This window comes from Hordeum vulgare, chromosome 7H, assembly GCF_904849725.1.
Source record: "Hordeum vulgare subsp. vulgare chromosome 7H, MorexV3_pseudomolecules_assembly, whole genome shotgun sequence".
Classification (NCBI taxonomy): Eukaryota; Viridiplantae; Streptophyta; class Magnoliopsida; order Poales; family Poaceae; genus Hordeum; species Hordeum vulgare.
This window is the reverse complement of record NC_058524.1, coordinates 604,420,135-604,436,925: the sequence shown is the minus strand read 5'-3', so window position 1 is coordinate 604,436,925 and position 16,791 is coordinate 604,420,135. Positions and strand designations below refer to the sequence as shown.

General features: G+C 43.9%; 2 protein-coding genes across 5 annotated transcripts; one reads left to right on the top strand and one right to left on the bottom strand.

Moving 5' to 3' along the window:
• Positions 1–3,410: 3,410 nt before the first annotated feature.
• Positions 3,411–13,413, bottom strand: LOC123407257 (MMS19 nucleotide excision repair protein homolog). Of its 4 annotated transcripts, none has more exons than XM_045100352.1 (21): positions 13,019–13,396; positions 12,548–12,610; positions 12,395–12,449; positions 11,852–11,949; positions 10,589–10,747; positions 10,432–10,491; positions 9,547–9,735; positions 9,382–9,435; positions 9,093–9,179; positions 8,267–8,987; positions 7,480–7,853; positions 7,320–7,393; positions 6,962–7,064; positions 5,978–6,843; positions 5,184–5,259; positions 4,984–5,095; positions 4,762–4,838; positions 4,596–4,676; positions 4,199–4,278; positions 3,891–3,997; positions 3,411–3,814 (listed from the first exon to the last, which is right to left on the bottom strand). In XM_045100352.1, exons 1-20 carry the CDS (start codon positions 13,094–13,096, stop codon positions 3,979–3,981), a joined length of 3,426 nt encoding a protein of 1,141 aa, XP_044956287.1. In that variant the 5' UTR covers positions 13,097–13,396; the 3' UTR covers positions 3,411–3,814; positions 3,891–3,978. The 4 variants fall into 4 exon arrangements, with proteins under 4 accessions (XP_044956287.1, XP_044956286.1, XP_044956288.1 ...); XM_045100351.1 differs by having other exon boundaries at positions 3,411–3,796; positions 13,019–13,395; XM_045100353.1 differs by lacking the exons at positions 12,395–12,449; positions 12,548–12,610; positions 13,019–13,396 and having other exon boundaries at positions 3,411–3,796; positions 10,589–10,743; positions 11,852–11,933.
• On the top strand, positions 13,300–14,592 carry LOC123409468. The gene is made up of 3 exons (XM_045102360.1): positions 13,300–13,354; positions 13,708–14,253; positions 14,340–14,592. Exons 1-3 carry the CDS (start codon positions 13,300–13,302, stop codon positions 14,552–14,554), a joined length of 816 nt encoding a protein of 271 aa, XP_044958295.1. The 3' UTR covers positions 14,555–14,592.
• Positions 14,593–16,791: the final 2,199 nt, after the last annotated feature.

Below are 16,791 nucleotides of genomic sequence, written 5' to 3'. Positions count from 1 at the left end.
AGAGCCCTTTTGGGCTGTCCCACCAGCCCACTAAGGGTTGGTGTGCCACCCTCAAAGCCTATGGGCTTCCCCGGGGTGGGTTGCCCCCCCCCCCCCCGGTGAACTCCCGGAACCCATTCGTCATTCCCGGTACATTCCCGGTAACTCCGAAAACCTTCCGGTAATCAAATGAGGTCATCCTATATATCAATCTTCGTTTCCGGACTATTCCTAAGATCACACCACTGTTACATCATTTGATCAAGATCTTGCTATGTAACGTTCAACAACAAAATTACCTATTTTAGCATTTGCCTACTCGAGGACGAGTAGGAATTAAGCTTGGAAATGATGATACCCCTCAAACTTATCTATATATATTTTTTTATTAAATATTATTATGTTATCATTTGTATACACTTTTATAGGTTTTTACATTATTTTTACGAATTAAACTATTAATTTAGTGTCGAGTGTTAGTTCTTCTTTTGGGTTTCACCGAAAATCAATGTCTACGGACGTCAAAATACTGTGCCGGTTTAACATGATTTGTTTGAGCAACAAGAAACATGGAAGCTTCGGGAACTAGCAAGAGGAGCCATGAGGCTCCCAGGTGGACATATGGTGCGGCAAGGTGGTGGCCCCGCCACCTAACCATGTGGGGCCCCTGATACCACCTTAGTCCAATTCCACCGCCATAATTCCACGTAAATACAGAAACCAACTGCCATACCTCCAGAAGAATTTTATCACCGCCACAAGCCTCGGTTCTGAAGAGATCCCATCTGGAGCGATTTTTTTGTTAAACCTAATTTTCTTGTTGGAACACATGTATTTGTTTCTGGAACCGACATGATTTTTGCTTCATCACTTGTAGAGCTTTCATATGCTCATGTTGTTTTTTGCTATAACCTGAGTTTAGTTTTCCTGAAGCAGTTTTTGATTTTACTTCAACTGACCATCGCAGTTCTTAGATGCGAATTTTTTGTGTTTTTCGCTACATCATAGCGGTGCATGTCGACGATGGGGCCTAGCAGAGGTGGCGTTGACGTGCGATGATGGGCGGTGCGAGTTTTGTTGTTGACATACACCTGGGCATGGATGAAGCCGCGTCTAGTTGGGGTGCCGCTGGAACGACGACAAGGTAGGAGCGTGTGTAATGACATCGACGGTGAGTTGAAAAGAGAGGTGGCGAGCTGCAAAATATGGCAATGGCGGCGGATGTGGGTGCACAAGCGGCATGCAGCAAGGCCGTGGGAGGGGGAAGTGAGCAAAGCGACTCGGTGTGGGAGGTTCACGAGTCCACGCTGCACGAAAGGAGGACAAAATCGTGTGGCTATTTTTGGCCCTTTGCCATCTTGTACTTCTCTATGTTTTGTGCACTCCTATCCAGATATAGACGTCTAAAACAATCTTTCTTCTCCTTAATTGTCTTCTGGACATCATCGTTCAACTACCATGTATCTTTAGCTTCTGCTCTACCTCCCCTCGACATTCAAAACTCCTCTTAGGCCACCTTACAAATGCAAGTCACCATCTTTGTCCACATGTTGTCTGCATCACCTCCTTCCTCCCAAGGGCCCTCCTTAATGACCCTCTCCTTAAAAGCCTGAGCTGCCTCCCCCTTGAGCTTCCACCACTTTGTTCTAAAAACTTTGGCACGCTTGTCCCGCTGGACACGAATCCGAAAACGGAAGTCAGCAACCACAAGCTTATGCTGAGGGACAACACTCTCTCCATGTATCACCTTACAGTCTAGGCATGCATGTGTGTCTTCTCTTCTCGAGAAGATGAAATCAATCTGGCTAGAGTGTTGCGCACTACTGCAAGTCACTAGATGTGATTCTCTCTTCTTAAAAAGGGTGTTAGCTATGATCATGTTGTAGCCTAGCGCAAAGCTTAAGACGTCTTCTTCTTGATTCCTGATACCATAGCCAAATCCCCATGCACCCCTTCGAAACTTGTGTTAGATGTGCCCACATGGCCATTGAGGTCTCGTCCTATGAAGAGCCTCTCGCCAATCGGTACACTTCTAACCATGTCCTCCAAGCCTTCCCAGAACTCCCTCTTGGTGTTTGTATTGTGGCCTACTTGCGGGGCATACGCACTGATAACATTAAGAACCAAGTCCCTAACTACCAGCTTGACTAGGATAATCTGGTCCCCACGTCTCTTCACGTCTACCACTCCATACTTGAGGCTCTTGCTGATCAAGATGCCTACTCCATTTATGTTTGCAACCGTCCCCGTGTACTACAGCTTGAAGCCGGTATCCTCCACCTCCTTCGCCTTATGTCCCCTTCATTTGGTCTCTTGGACGCAAAGGATATCAATGTCTCTCCTCACCGTTGTATCAACTACCTCCCGAAGCTTACTTGTTAGAGACCCTACGTTCTAGCTATCTAAGAGAATCCTCCGAGGCTCGGCTAGCTTCCTTACCCTTCGCACTCGTCGAGTCAAATGCGAAGACCCTTGCTTATTTTCCACTGCACCCGGGCGCCGATGTAGCGCGCCACTAAGGATGTGACGACCTGATCCTTGCTCACTTGCGTCTGTATCCAGATCACGATACAGCACGCCACCTAGGGGGTAACGGCCCGGCCCTTGCCCATTTTCCACCACACCCGGATTCTGATGTGACGCGTCACTAAGAGAGTTACGCCCCAACAAAAATCTTTTGTCCCAACAAAAATCTTTTGGGTTTCATCTCCATAAAAGTGGTTGAATTTTGACGTTGGCTCGTCAAGCCTATCACAATCATCCTCCTTTACCCGGGCTTGGGACCGACTATGTTAAGACAACATAGGCAGAGCTAAGTGGAGCCCCAAATGTTACACTTAATTTTGTTTTTTTTCATCAACGACGCACTACTATCCCATATGCCATGAAAATTGTCAAGCACACTTGTGCCACACTAATACAAACATCTACAAAAAAAATTCTAAATTTTAAAAATTTAATTACTATTTTTTAAATTTTTACTGTTCTTCTAAACTTTTTGTTTATTGTATCAACCAAATAGGTACTGTTATAATCGAATCGGCATCACTGACATTCATGGCTGTCTTCAGCCTGACAATGCACAGATTTTAGGCGGGAAGAGGCGCCATGACCTGCTTGCTTGGTCCGTTCTTGTTCGCAGCCTGCCCCCATCCTAATGCTCTACGGGCTCTAAGCATCCATCACGGTGTCGGTCTTCTCCGGGGATGAAACATGTACGTCTGGGCTGAACAGTTCATAATTAGAATGGGCATTCCATGTGTTGCGGTTTGCAATTGGTGGATCAGCTTATCGCATCGTGGATCATCAAACTTTCCTGATGGTAGACATAGTTAACCAAAACTAAGCATGTTGGATGAAGCGCATTGATCACATTTTAATCACCGAAGAAAGACTTCAAATACAACCATATATAGTTATATAGCTGCGCATACCAGGGGAACTCACGGCTTAGAAAAACTACTTTGGTACGGTGAACAATTTGCCATGATGATCAGCACCCAGGCCACATCTGACTCATGCATTCTCCCGTCTTGAGACACAAATGCAATGGATAAGGAGACCCAAAGATACATTCGCGAGCTGGTCGTACAAATAAATGCAACTATGATCCTAGGCCATTCATGATAAATACAAGGAAAGGGGGACAAAAGGGCGGTCAGCCAGATTGTATCCAATGCACCGGCATACACCATCCAACTGTTGTTCCCCAAATTTCATCCGAAAAACTACGCTCCTGCCACAACTTACAGTCCAAAAGCATTTCAGAGGAGGAAGGAGCCGCATTGTACTCTACCACCCTAAGCGCTACCACAGCCTGTATACATGCATTGAGCTGAAAGTCAGGTAATCTGAAAAGTTTAGAGGGGGTAATCAAGATGAAACAACCAGAAGATTGAAGAATGGCATACCTATCACACATCTTCCATACTTGCTCTACAACACACTCTGTTCAGTGAGTGCATCCGAACTATGATCAGTGGCAGGAGAAAGACTACCTTAAGCAAATGATGATTGCCTGCAGGAAAATAACAACTCGTCAGGCAAGGTTGATGGCTCAAAATAGGATTGTTTTTTTCAGGGAAAGACACCATGGGCGACTTCATTCAAATGGCATAAAAGTTGCATCATTTGCTAGTTGCGCTAATATTACATCGGATGGTTCATGTTGCCACAGAATAGCGCCAGAACTCTCAGAAATAGGATATAGTTTTAATACCATGTTTGTCGACATCGAACAGCCTCTTGGCGAACAACCCTTTTCTTATCATCAAGAGCCTTGATTGCTGCTTGTAGGACCTGCATGAATATACCATTCTGCAATGAGTTCTCTATTATTCCTTCAGAAGGAAACATTTCTTACTTGACAACAGTTGCGATATTAAGACAATCTAAGTTCCTACAACAAAAAATTAGTCATAAGATAGATATATGCCATCTCATTTATCCATAACGTTCTAAAGTGTGCAGCTAAAGCAGGAGACCTAATTATCTCCAACAATAAGGGGAGTGCTGTCTATGATAAATAAAAAGCAGTGTAATAATAATTCAATGTCTTAAGGGTCATACTGTGTATGCATATATTTCTCAACAATCTGCATAAATAGAAAACTAACCTGTGGTCGCATGCGATAAACTTTTGAGTGGGGAAAGCTGGACATGGCAACAAAACATTGCAAGGCCGTCTCCCGAACAACCTACAGGAGAAAGGGAAAAGGATGTGAAACATGCTGATCTTACAAGTGGACCAAGTGGAACTGAATATGAATAACGCTAAAGTACCATCATGTGAGGATAGGAAACAAGTTGTGCAAGTACACTGACAATAATGTTCATATTTTCCAGAATGCATTCTTTGCCTGCATAGGAAGAGCAAGATTTAGCGCCGGAAGCAAAGAAATTCCATCAGGAATTCAGTAGTAGAACACAGAATGGACCAGTCAAGTTTGCAGAATAAACAAAAGAAAATGAATAATCTGAATGGAGTAAAGTAAATGATATCACCTTTTTCATCCATCAACATTCCAGATAAGACGAGCAACAAACTATATACCAGATCTTTATCCTGAATATCCATGCTCAATTTAGCTAAGATATCAACCATGACGAGCAAAATCTGATAAAACAATTAGTTAAACAATTGGGCAATTAGTATGCTGTGATCCGACAAAGATTGTGCATGCTTCAATCGAGAAGTAATAAACCTGATGGGCTTCTGTTATAACTGCTGACACTGGAGCATTAGAAATAATATGTCCAAATGCTCGATACATCACCAATCTGCAGTGGATGATATTTTTCAGTTGCTTCAAGACATTTGACAATTAAGAAAATCACTAAAGATACAGGATCAGTTCATCAAAGGAACTAACACTGGCTATATCAATAACTTTTAATCAAAAATACATTTTTTTCTCTAAAATATAAAATCCTAATGACAAGAATTCATGAGGAAAAGCACAGTATGGAACAAAATTAAGGAAAGTGATACAACCTAGTCCCTGAGGTTACAAAATTGCAGTATATTCAACTGATGTGACAACTCAAATGGTTTTTCCTCCGAGGCACACATAGCATAAAGAATTCCTTGACTTCTAAACTCGTGCACAGCTCATTTTGCATTGCTGTCATGAAAATTATGTTACAGTACCATCTTGATATCCGAAACGGTGTCATCACATTGCTTACTTTTCACTAACTCGTAAAATATGAAAAAGGGTATGCAAAATCAGAGTACACGAATAAACTAAGCTAAACCCTTGGGAGTTTCACAGGTAACAAATCAAAACTAAATGCATAAGTGTCCAAGCGAAATAATAGAACAGATATGTCCACATATGACCTCAAAATAACAGAAAAAAAAATAGTAGCAAAGATATGACAAAAAGGGAGATACTACTGATGCATAGGCAAAGTAATAGAAACATGTTATACAAAAGCATATGGTTCAAATTAAATACAAGATATAACACAAAGTGATGAAAATGTTGATACCTACTTTGTTGTCATCTCCGGGGTCTCCTTAATTTTAGAGAGAAAAATTGGCATCAGTATTGAGAAAAAACGCTGCTTATATAAAAACTTTATTCTTGCATGGAACTTTTTATTTAGGCAGACTTCTGAATCACTCATCATCACATGGAATGCACCAGCTGCAGCTGTTGCAAGAGAAGCATCTGACGAGAGGTTGTCATTGTGTTCTTCCTGGTGGGGTGGAATGTTCGCCGAAATCTGATCTAAGACCAGGCATTTAAGAAGAAACAGTGAAATTTCCTTCACTTTTTCATCTCCTCTCATAAGCAACCCTTTGCCAATCCATGCCAAGCCACATAAGATATCAAACTTTGAACCTATGCTTCCAGTTCCAGGCAAGCTGTCTGAGTTAGCACTATCTGAAGTGACAGCAGCAGAGTGAGACATCTTCAAACTGCTGCTGGTTAATACAATTGAGAAACATTCCCCAAGAATAACATCAAGTTTCTTATCCAGCTTATTCTCATGTGAGAAGTCTGAATTCTGTACATATTTGTTGAAGATAGAAGCTAATGCATGAGCAGCTGGTATATGTCCATTCAGTAGAAAGACCGAAAAGAGGTTAATAATCATGATCATTTCTGGTAAAGGTGTTCGAGGCCGAAGACCGACTATTACTGATGAAAGCATACACACAAGGGCTGTATCTTCAACAGAGTGTGCAGGAACTAACTCCTCTACAGACAACAGATGATGTGTCATTGTATTCACTGGGAGAGACAGCTTCGATGATACTATGCCACATGCTTTCTGAACAATCAATGACTGTTGTTCCTCTGTGCAGACTCCTACTAATAACTTCATTCCCATCATTAGCGAGTCAAGAAGACCCTGAGAGAGAAGTGAGAGTGTGCCATGATTACGCAGTACAGATTTATACGTCATATAGATACCTAAGTACCAGTAAATCAACTAAATTAGAAAAATATTCAGTTTGATAGAGCTTCACCTGTGATCTGATTCTATCCAGAGTAACCAAGTCCCCAATTTCATCCCACAGTCGCAGAGCAAAGCTCAAAGCAAGTTCATTGAGACCACCGGAAGTAAACAACCTGTCATAATGGAGATGGTTAGTCAGAGAGAAGATGATATTTGGCTAACATATATCCTGTGAAAAGGCTAGTACAGGGCACACGTATCAAGCATGCCACCAGTAACATTCTTCAGCTATCAAATTGGTCAAGTATCTGAAACCTTTTTTACAGTTAAGTTTGTATAAACTGATAAAGATGTTTCAAGATTACAGACTCGTTGTAATACATGTTCGTTGATACAGCAATACATACTGGAAGGCAAGGTTGGCATACCAAGGAAGGAGACGACTGCAGTAACAATCAATCAGACAGATTACGTATTCCACACATTCTATACTTCCATTAACCTGCATGATGAATAAAATAATAGTTTGGTTGCTAATAAAATGCAATTGCAGGAAATAAGAAGCCAACAGGAGGATTTGATACATGCCTGAGAAATATTTGTGATGACAGCTTCTTCAAGTGATCTGGCAACCCTTAACATATAGTTCACACTGGCGGTGCCAACTTCAAAACTTGCTTCAAGTCTTAGATTCAGAGGCATCGATGCATCACAAGATTCAGTCAAACGAATAATCTTGTCAACAACAATTCTATTGTAGACCGTTTCTCTTTTAGAAGCACCGAATTCCACAGCAGATGAGCCAATGTTAGTCAATGCTTTCAATGATAATCTCCACAAATGTGCATCTTCATACTTGCTTGTAATTACTGATGTGAGCATCAGCAAAATATCCTCATAAGCATTTGCCAGTACAAGTGAACATTGTTCCGGCATAGTTGCAAGTATCAGCAAACCCTTCACTGCAAACCATTTATAAGAAACAACCATATTAGGATAGACAGCTTGATCCTCGTCAATGATTCTAAAGAAGCACTGAAATTCAGCAAGAGAAAAATAAAAATTAAGAGTTCATCAATTAAATACTTGGAACTAAAACACAACCTTGATGAATAAGGTAGACCTTATAGACTAGAATCTCTAGAAATGGCCAAGGAGTTAGTGACAAATAATATGTAGACTGAAAGAACACAGCTATGGACGGCATGCCTATTTGCAAACTAGATGCACGACCTTCTGTAATGAGGAGTTCTTTTAAGCAAAATCTACAAGCATATATCAGGAAAGTTCAGATAAATGTGACAGCGCCTAATAGGTGCATGTTATCTTACAAAATGTGGTATGTAGCAAGTCATAATCAAAGATTGCAACATACCAGCATACGAAACACATTCTTTTCTGACCGCTGACTGGATAGTCTGAGAATCAATAGTCAACAATTTTCCAGAAAGCTGGATGAATTGATCCAGCTTTTCCTCTAAGATGAGCCACCAGGACTCCTCTGCTGGGAAGCCTTCTCGAGATGCCACAGCGACTTCTCGGCAGGATGAAAGCATTTGAACAGATAAATAGAGAGCTCCATAGTTAATAGCAGCAGGGGATGATCCATTGCCGATGTTCAGGTGTTGAGAATCAAAACCAGCTGAGTTTCCCAAAATATCCACCAAGCGTTTAAAATGTGCTTGCAAAACTCTAGTGCACAAATATGTAGATGATTCAGCAAGAATGGAAATGACACTTCCAAGGGCTTGCAGTTGTTTCTGGTTTTGCAGTGAACTACAGATGGAGTTCTCTTCAGTTGTTACAGAATGGATGTTATTCACAATATCGTCATCCAACAAGATCAAATTGATGAAAATATCTCTATCCGAAGAATGTATATATGTAACAGCAGTCTTCAAGCAATGTTTAGCTTCTGATATTATTTCATTCTTATTATTCTCTGCATCTTTAGGTGACCCTGATGATAAAAGTTGATCTGAAGAAAGGCTAAAAAGCACTTCTTTCAACTTAAACCAAATAGCTGATGCATGTGCAACCATTCTATCAGCTCCATAGCACTGAATGCAATTGTCCAAATATCTTAAGGAATCAAGCTGTACATAATATTAAAATGTCAATTTTTAGCAGAAAAACAAAGAGGGTATCCACTTTGATAGATTGATGAACTGGAAACATTAAGATAAGTTTAAGCTACTGACCTTTGCTAATGGAAGAGAGGAAGAAAGTTTATCTAAAAGCAATGGAATGGCAAAGGGCTCGAAATACGGGCTTGCACAGAAGGCATGCTGTCAATATTTAAACAGGTCATACCATCAATAACTCATAAATTGTAGAAAATGTTTCTTCATTTAGAAGCATGACAAGGCGATATAACACATAACTCTGTAGCGGCATTTAAAAAATAATTATAACGCCAAGCCATATGCTCAGCTAAAAAGATCAAATGGTCTTTGAAATAATCTATCAGGTAAAATACTAAGTTCATACCATCAATGCCCTAGAAAGCTCGTCTCTTGTAACACCTAAATTATCACCGGCTCCCTGCACATGTACATGATACCATGTTGGAGAAAGGAATGTCAAGAACTACTAAGTTGCAGAATGACAAACACACGAAAATGTTTTGAAAGTCACAATAGTTTATTAACATACATGTGTGAAGTAGACAGGAAAATATTTGCTCAGAATCTCAAAAAAGTCACTTGCAAATTGGTCTGCCAAACCAGATGGGTCTGGAAACAGCTTCATGACAACTTCCACCACATGAAAAGAAAGCTTCAAGCACTCTGGGTCTTTTTCTTCATCGATTGATTGACAGATCCAGTATAGCAGTTCATCATCCTGGGCATAGCGATTAAACTTGTGTTGGTGTGTACACATCATTAAATAAATCCAGGGGAGGTGTAAATAACAAGACAAAATTAATATATAAAACCAGCCTCCATGACAAAGGCTCGGAAATGAAGATCCATCGATTCTGAAATAAGTGTACACTTCCAAACTACCACTATCAAGTATCAACACTACCTCTATAATTCTTCCAGTAATATTGGAAGGTTGTTACACTTTAGCCCAAACATGATAACATCAATATGCAAGATTTCGTCAACAGTGCCAAGCATTGCATAATGGAACAAGTAATATATGCTTGCCAGGTAAGGAATAGAAATAATCACGACGGTACAAAAATTACTCCCTCCATTTCACTATAATTTATCAAGTGTGCAAACCTGGGAGGCACCAATTTGAAGTACTATTTGATGGAATTGAACCATGTTTAACCCAGTTAGATAGACATACTGCTACTCTATGTAATGGGAACACGCATGGTCTTTACAATGAATATTACTCAACTTCGGCAACTCCTAGGTAGACAAGCCGAACATACACAATTAACTGGAGTTCGTAAGATGTTAAAAGTTAGAACATTAAGGGGTAGCTGGTTAACATGTAGGATTAACTTAATAATAGCTACTAAGAAAGTTTTGAGATGACGGTGTGATCCATAGTTGTCCAGAGATTGAGTAAGTATCATACCATTGTCTTGACAGCTTCTGGGTAGTGATCAAGTATGCAGCTAAAAATTTCAAAGCACAGCTGAAAGAAAAGAGTGATGAAAAATATATCAATAGAGAGATTAAATCTAATTTTATTTGAGGATACTTGTGCTAAAGATTCAATCATTCAAATCAACCTTGCGGTCAGCAGCTGCAAGTGACTGTACTTGAACATCATGTATGAAAGCCTCAAGTAGTCTTTTGACATTAGCAACCATAATAGTGCCAACAGATAATTTTCTGTGCAATAGAGCCAAGCATCCAACAAGTGCTCCCCTCAGTGCTTGCCAATCTGACTGATGCCAAAAACGAAGTTCATGAGTAATGAGAGAAGGGTGGCCAATTGGTAACCATAGGGTAAAGATCACCAAAGCAATAGCACGGCACCAAACAAACATTTTAATAATGCACCTCTCTGTAGGGAGTGAGAATTCTTTACAAAGCATTACTTGAGTCAAATTTAAGGGTAAGCTAACTTACGACGAATTGATGACAATATCTAACCTAGAAGTTCTAGGCTAGAACCAGACTCGTCACTATCTTTCTTCTTTAATTAAATGTAAAACCTGGGTGAACTGCTTATTTGCCACTTAATAAAATCATCACTTATTTGGAGATATCAAATTGAAGAAGTTGCAACAATACCCCACGGCCTGCTAGGTAAAATGACGACACATTTGGGTTGCAACCCATTGAGATAAGGTTGCAGCCAAAAAATGACTAGCCAGCTGGCAAGTTTAAGAGATTGGCAGGACAATTTGGTAGCCAATTTCTGGGCTTGCCCAAACATTGGCAAGCCAAATTTTGAAATTACATCAAGCAGCCCAAGTCTTGAATATGTCAAATCAAGTTGCTGACAATTTTTCTGATCTTAACTGGATAGAAGAGCCAGATTTACTCTTGTATGCACCGTTTTGAACAATGGTTTTTCATAAAAGATTAACAGCTTGGATACACAGTACAAAAATAAAGCTTGTATCCCGGAAACCTAATACCAACCCATACTCAGTCATTTGTATTCCACAACAGGGAACTTAGCATTGCTAAAAATTCGACCTTGCAATCAAAAAAGTGGCTGCAGTAAACATGTAATGATTAGTTTCTAGAGTGTCGAGGCAAAGACAGCCAAGCAAAATAGAAGTACACTGGCCTATTTAATCTGTTCAAAGAACACCCGTTAGCTTCCCCAGATTGATGATCTTATTCCCAAGGGTTTTTATCTCACTCCATGTGACAATAAGAACACAAGTCCAGCAGGTAAAATTTGCCATTTAGTTCAGGTGTAAATGAGAGCTCATAAGACTAGTGTTTGAGAAATGAGTATGTACTTCAAAATTCAAGTAATGAACTATGACAAAAATTTCAGACGAAATAACCATGATGCACAAAGAGAACCTTACCAATCTTGATATAAAAAAGTCTGAAAATGTTGTGATGGCATTAACATCTAACCATTTAGATGAAATGCGGGACATGATTTCCCCCAGAAGCATGATTCCTGAAAAACAAACAGAAGCAGATCCTTAACAGAGAGCAGGGAACTATGCATGTGCCAATGAAAGATTATGACACTGAACTTAAATCTATCATGCAGAAAAGACTTTACAGAACAGATAATGAAAAAACAATGCAAAAGGCCCATGTTTATCAACAATGTAATCATCCGAAATCCTATAAAGTGTTATGCTAGCTACCAATATGCGGACGTGCGTGGATGTGTCTCTCCATTGCACAGTACAACTTCACATTTTTTTTATTACAAGAAATCCACAATAATCTTTAGTGAAGAAAGAAGGCTTGACGTATGCATCTTTTGGAACTGTGCTACCTTAAAACATGGCATAGACCATAAATTTTACTTCCATTATCAAATTTGCAAAATTTTCTAAAACAGATAGGCAAACAGCATGGAGGAAGAAAATGCAATGAGAGGTAAAAGAAACCTCTTGCTCTAACAATGTGGTCTGTCGTCGTCAAATACATGTCCATCTTAGACACCTGAAAGGATACCATCAACAAGATCTATAAATAACTGCCCTTCCTTAGCCAAATCATGGAGCAGAGTGATATATGATCTCCGAGAAACCAGGCCATACCAAATCAAAGAGCGTCAGCTTGTCCTTGTTGACCAAGGCTACAAGAGCATCCACACCTGCAGACTGTTGCACACCACATATTACAACATTAGCGTCCTCAAGAAACTAAAACAACAAAGGATAGCGTGTATCAAGCACACTAAGCTATGCAATGACAACATTTGCCCCATGTATTAAGCAACTAGCAGTTTGTACCAAATTGTGTTAGAACTATATAAATTACAGAAGCCTCTGCAACGCTGGAGCTTATCTCAGTGAAGCTTTATAGGGGCTAAATTCCTATGGGATAATCGCACAATAATTACATATAAGTTGGCTGAGACTCCGTCAATCAATTGTTAAGGAGTGTGTATTCGAGGCAACCATAGGAGCCGAAAGCAGAATTTATTATGAAACAAAGGCACGAGAAGGCATTGAGAACCCAACCCGAACAGGGAGGGCGACAGCGGGGGGTGGGGAGGGGAAACGTACGTGCTGGGCGGGGGAGCGGGAGACGTCGACGAAGGCCTCAACGTGGGGGACCCAGTCGCCGGCAGGGACCCTCGCCATTGCCGCCGCAAGGCAGGAGCCGTGGCCTGCTTACAGGGTTTAGGGTTTTGCAAGTGGCGGGAGGTACCGGAAGACACGAGGCCGGGAGATCCAGAGGCGTCGGGGCGGGAGCAGAGACGGCGGGGAAAGCGGTGGTGTCGCCGCCGTGGAATCGCTCCAGCGCCAGGACAGGTAGGAGGAGCGGGGGAGAAGGAGACGGGGTGATGGAGGAGGAGGCCGGGGGAGGCGGCCCGCAGCGGCGGGTGAAGGCGGCCGGCGGCCGGCGGCGGCTAACCTAGCGTGCGTGGAGGCAGTCCTTCTCGAGAGGTAGCGTGGGCCGGCTGAGCATAAAACCCGATGTCCGAAGCCTAAACCCATATAGCCCGAACCTGAAAGACCCAGCCATTTTTTTACCAAAAAGGATTCCGCCCGTTTTATTTCTACCCTAATAATAAACCACGGATCGCTTCTGCCGCATGTCTCGGCTGTTTTGCAAAAAAGTCCTTCTGTTTTCGCCTATTCAACCCGTGGTCCCTCTTTAAGTGGTATATGAGAAAACGTTTCAGTTTTGCAAATTAACCCCTGCGTTTTGCGAGAATCACACCCGCACTCCTTTGTTCTATCTTCTCCAGTAGGCATCGCGCAGATGGAGGAGGCCGTCGCCGCCAGCAGGACGCTCAACCAGGAGCAGAAGGAGGTGATGCGCTCCAAGCCCACCCTCGCCGCCGTCATCGACGAGCTCGAGCGCCTCCGCGCCCCGCTCGCCGTCGCCGTCGTCGAGGAGGTCTCCGTCTCCGTCCCCCCCCCCCCCCCCCCCGCCCCCGCCCCCGCCCCGTTCGCCTCCGGCTCCGATTCGTCCGTCCAGGACCTCCTCGCGCTCGTCTACTTCGGCGCCCTCTTCAACGTCAAGCCGCAGAGCGACTTCATCGCCACCATGGCCGCGCGCGAGCACGAGCGGAGCAGCTGCATCACCTACGACTACGTCGGGGACGACACCGTGGACCTGCTCGTGGAGGGCGACCTCGACGTCGTGTCCGCTGTGGCCGCCCTCGCCGCGGCTCGCCCTGCTTCCGCGGTCGGCGTCTCCCACCGCGACGCGCTCCAGGCCTGTGCACACCATGCCCGCTTATGGCTCGCCCGTGCCGATGAGCCCATCCACCCTGGCTCCTCTGTTACTTGTGAGTGTTGTTGGTGTAGTAGTAGATTTGTTGCTTGGTTTGGTTGGAAGTGATTGCTGACTGAAACCTGTGCCTTTTGGTTGTAGATGCTGCGGTGAGGGCTAAGCTGGACAGGATCATGGCATCAGACTACTACACAGCAGCTGCAGTTGGAGGCTATGGAGCTGAAGGTGTGCAGGCACAGGAAAGTATGGCTGCCTCACCAGAGGCATCAGCAGTGGAGGAGAACCTAGCTGCTGAAGGCCACAAGGTGAAATCGCAAACTTCATTTCTTTTCTTGCATAATTTAATTCATGCTTAGCATGGTGCAGTTTATCGTTGCCGTGAGACTGTGTTATGATATTTGTCAAAGATTTATGCGCACAATGCTCCTGAGATTGAGTGAGGAGAGAAAATGGAGGCGGCGGCGCTAGGGTATGTGTTTCTTTAGATGTGTGCTGGGAATAAAGAATGAAAAAAAGGCTTTGTCCGCTGTTGCAGGGTCTATCAACGTGGATGGGCCATTGGGCTTACTTAACTAATACAGTGTAGTTCGGCACTTCGGTCATTAGGTTACAACGACCGGACTCATCGATGTAATTTCGGTTTCTGCCAATCACTAACCGAATGAACAACCGAAGCGTCGGTCCTCGGTTTTTTCGGCTTCGGTCCCAGTTATTTCGGCTCCGGTCTTCGGTTCTCGGTTTTTATGCCCACCCCTATTCTCCGGTGGCAGAGAAGGTGGAAGGGGGAATAACTTCTGCTGGGCTCGTCGGCGAGCGTGTTGCTTCACGACGGGGAGGACAGTGGGCGTTGTGTGCTTACAGGGGGGCGGGTAGGCCGAAGGCAGAGCGCCTAGATCCTGCCACTACCATCTCCTCCCGTGCGAAGCCACTCAGGGTCGTCGCCTAGCCCGGCTACAATGGATTCCTCGCCACCCACCACATCCCCTTCCTCCCGGTCGGCGCCGCCACGCCTCCTCTTTCTCCTGGCCGTTCCTCCTCTTCTCCACCCTGTCCACCATCCTTCCCCCGTCGTGCGCTCCACATCTCCCCCCATGCTTCTGCCCAAACCCCGCCACCTACCGCCTCGAGCGGCGGCCAGCCCTCCCACTCCAGAACACTCCACCGTGGCCTCGCGGATCTGACTAGCCACGGAACAAAACGCGACGATGTCAGGCATTAGGGCGTGACAGACGAGCCACCGCCGAACCGAGGCATGGACCTGCTCCTACCCCGCCTCAGATCCGGCTGCCCGTGACCCGGCACCGCCACCGTCCATATGGTGGGCATGTAGTGGACGGAGGAAGGAGGGAGTGTGCTCCCCGACGTCCCACCTGCAAGATCCATGGTGGAGGATGTCGACCAACACCACCACAAGCTTCCAATCCGCCTCCTGAGAGTTCTGTTCTTTGATGCTGACATCTTGTGCGACTCTCCTTCCCACCAGCAAGCCACTGGACTTCAACTTCTTCTCCTACATACTACATGAAGAAAATGTCGCTTCAGCTCTTGGTGTACTCTTGTGTAGATTTTCCTAGAGCAATATTACTTACATTCAGTTTTGTGTCGTCATGGAAATTAAGAGGGCCGTCTCCTGACGCCACAACGTCTTCATTCAGATCTTAATTGGAAAGCAAGAACCAAATTGTTTTTTAATTGCCTCTCCCCTCCAGATTTTCCCATATCGCGAGATAGTGGCCATGGCATCGTGAGGCTGATGCAGCAAACACAGAAGCAAAAGCTTGTGGAGAAGCCGTAACAATTCAAAACTTTGATTTTGTCAATTGCTTCCACTAGAATATCTATGCCTTCGAGCATGATTCTCAGCCGTTGCATTATCCCGTTGCAACGCACGGGCTCTTTTGCTAGTATATTATAAAACATCGACTAAGCATACATGATACCAGATGTTTAACTCACACACGTTCTATCCTCATCGGATACACAGGCAACATCACCGAAACATCAAGAAAGAAACGAACACAACACATTAGAAACACGCTGGGGGCGCAGCACACAGATCCCAAAAGAGACTAAAGAGAAGACTAGATAGTCCGGAGCTGGAGGAGGTCGCGGCTGCGAGGATGAGGGGCACAGGCCGGCTAGTGATGACCCTCAATGCCGCAGCGGCTGAGTAGATGGAGGGCCGAACGGAGCGTCAGCTAAGCGGCCGCCACAGCTGAATGAAACCACACAATTTGAAAACTGCATCAGTGCATGAACAGGAATAACATATTCTATCACAAGCTTATTATGAGTAGTCCAAAGCGTCCACGCGAGGGCCCCGATTATAACCCGGAGGGCTGGTCGGGCGGCTGCATTGTGAGACCCGAGCACCTCATTAAACATATCGGGCAGGTTGTTATGGCACCAACTGCCTCCAACCGCCTCCCATCAAATACATCAATAAACTCGTCAGGGACGAGTTGATCAGAACCACCCTAGCCGCTTTGGACAACCAACGCCCTTGCCATGGCTCCACCCGGTGTTGGACTTTGGACACCGTCGGTCTCAAATCCTTCTCCAGGATCCGGGAATCACTAATTGGCATGCCCGA

Excerpts from the sequence above, each read along its gene's own strand:
- LOC123407257 (XM_045100352.1), bottom strand. The coding sequence starts at position 13,096 with ATGGCGAGGGTCCCTGCCGGCGACTGGGTCCCCCACGTTGAGGCCTTC. Across the intron at positions 10,748-11,851 it reads ACTTTTTTATATCAAGATTG|TCAGATTGGCAAGCACTGAG; the intron begins GTAAGGTTCTCT and ends TTTTGGCATCAG. Across the intron at positions 5,096-5,183 it reads TTATAACAGAAGCCCATCAG|ATTTTGCTCGTCATGGTTGA; the intron begins GTTTATTACTTC and ends TTGTTTTATCAG.
- LOC123409468 (XM_045102360.1), top strand. The coding sequence starts at position 13,300 with ATGGAGGAGGAGGCCGGGGGAGGCGGCCCGCAGCGGCGGGTGAAGGCG. Across the intron at positions 13,355-13,707 it reads GCGGGTGAAGGCGGCCGGCG|TAGGCATCGCGCAGATGGAG; the intron begins GCCGGCGGCGGC and ends TATCTTCTCCAG. Across the intron at positions 14,254-14,339 it reads CCCTGGCTCCTCTGTTACTT|ATGCTGCGGTGAGGGCTAAG; the intron begins GTGAGTGTTGTT and ends TTTTGGTTGTAG.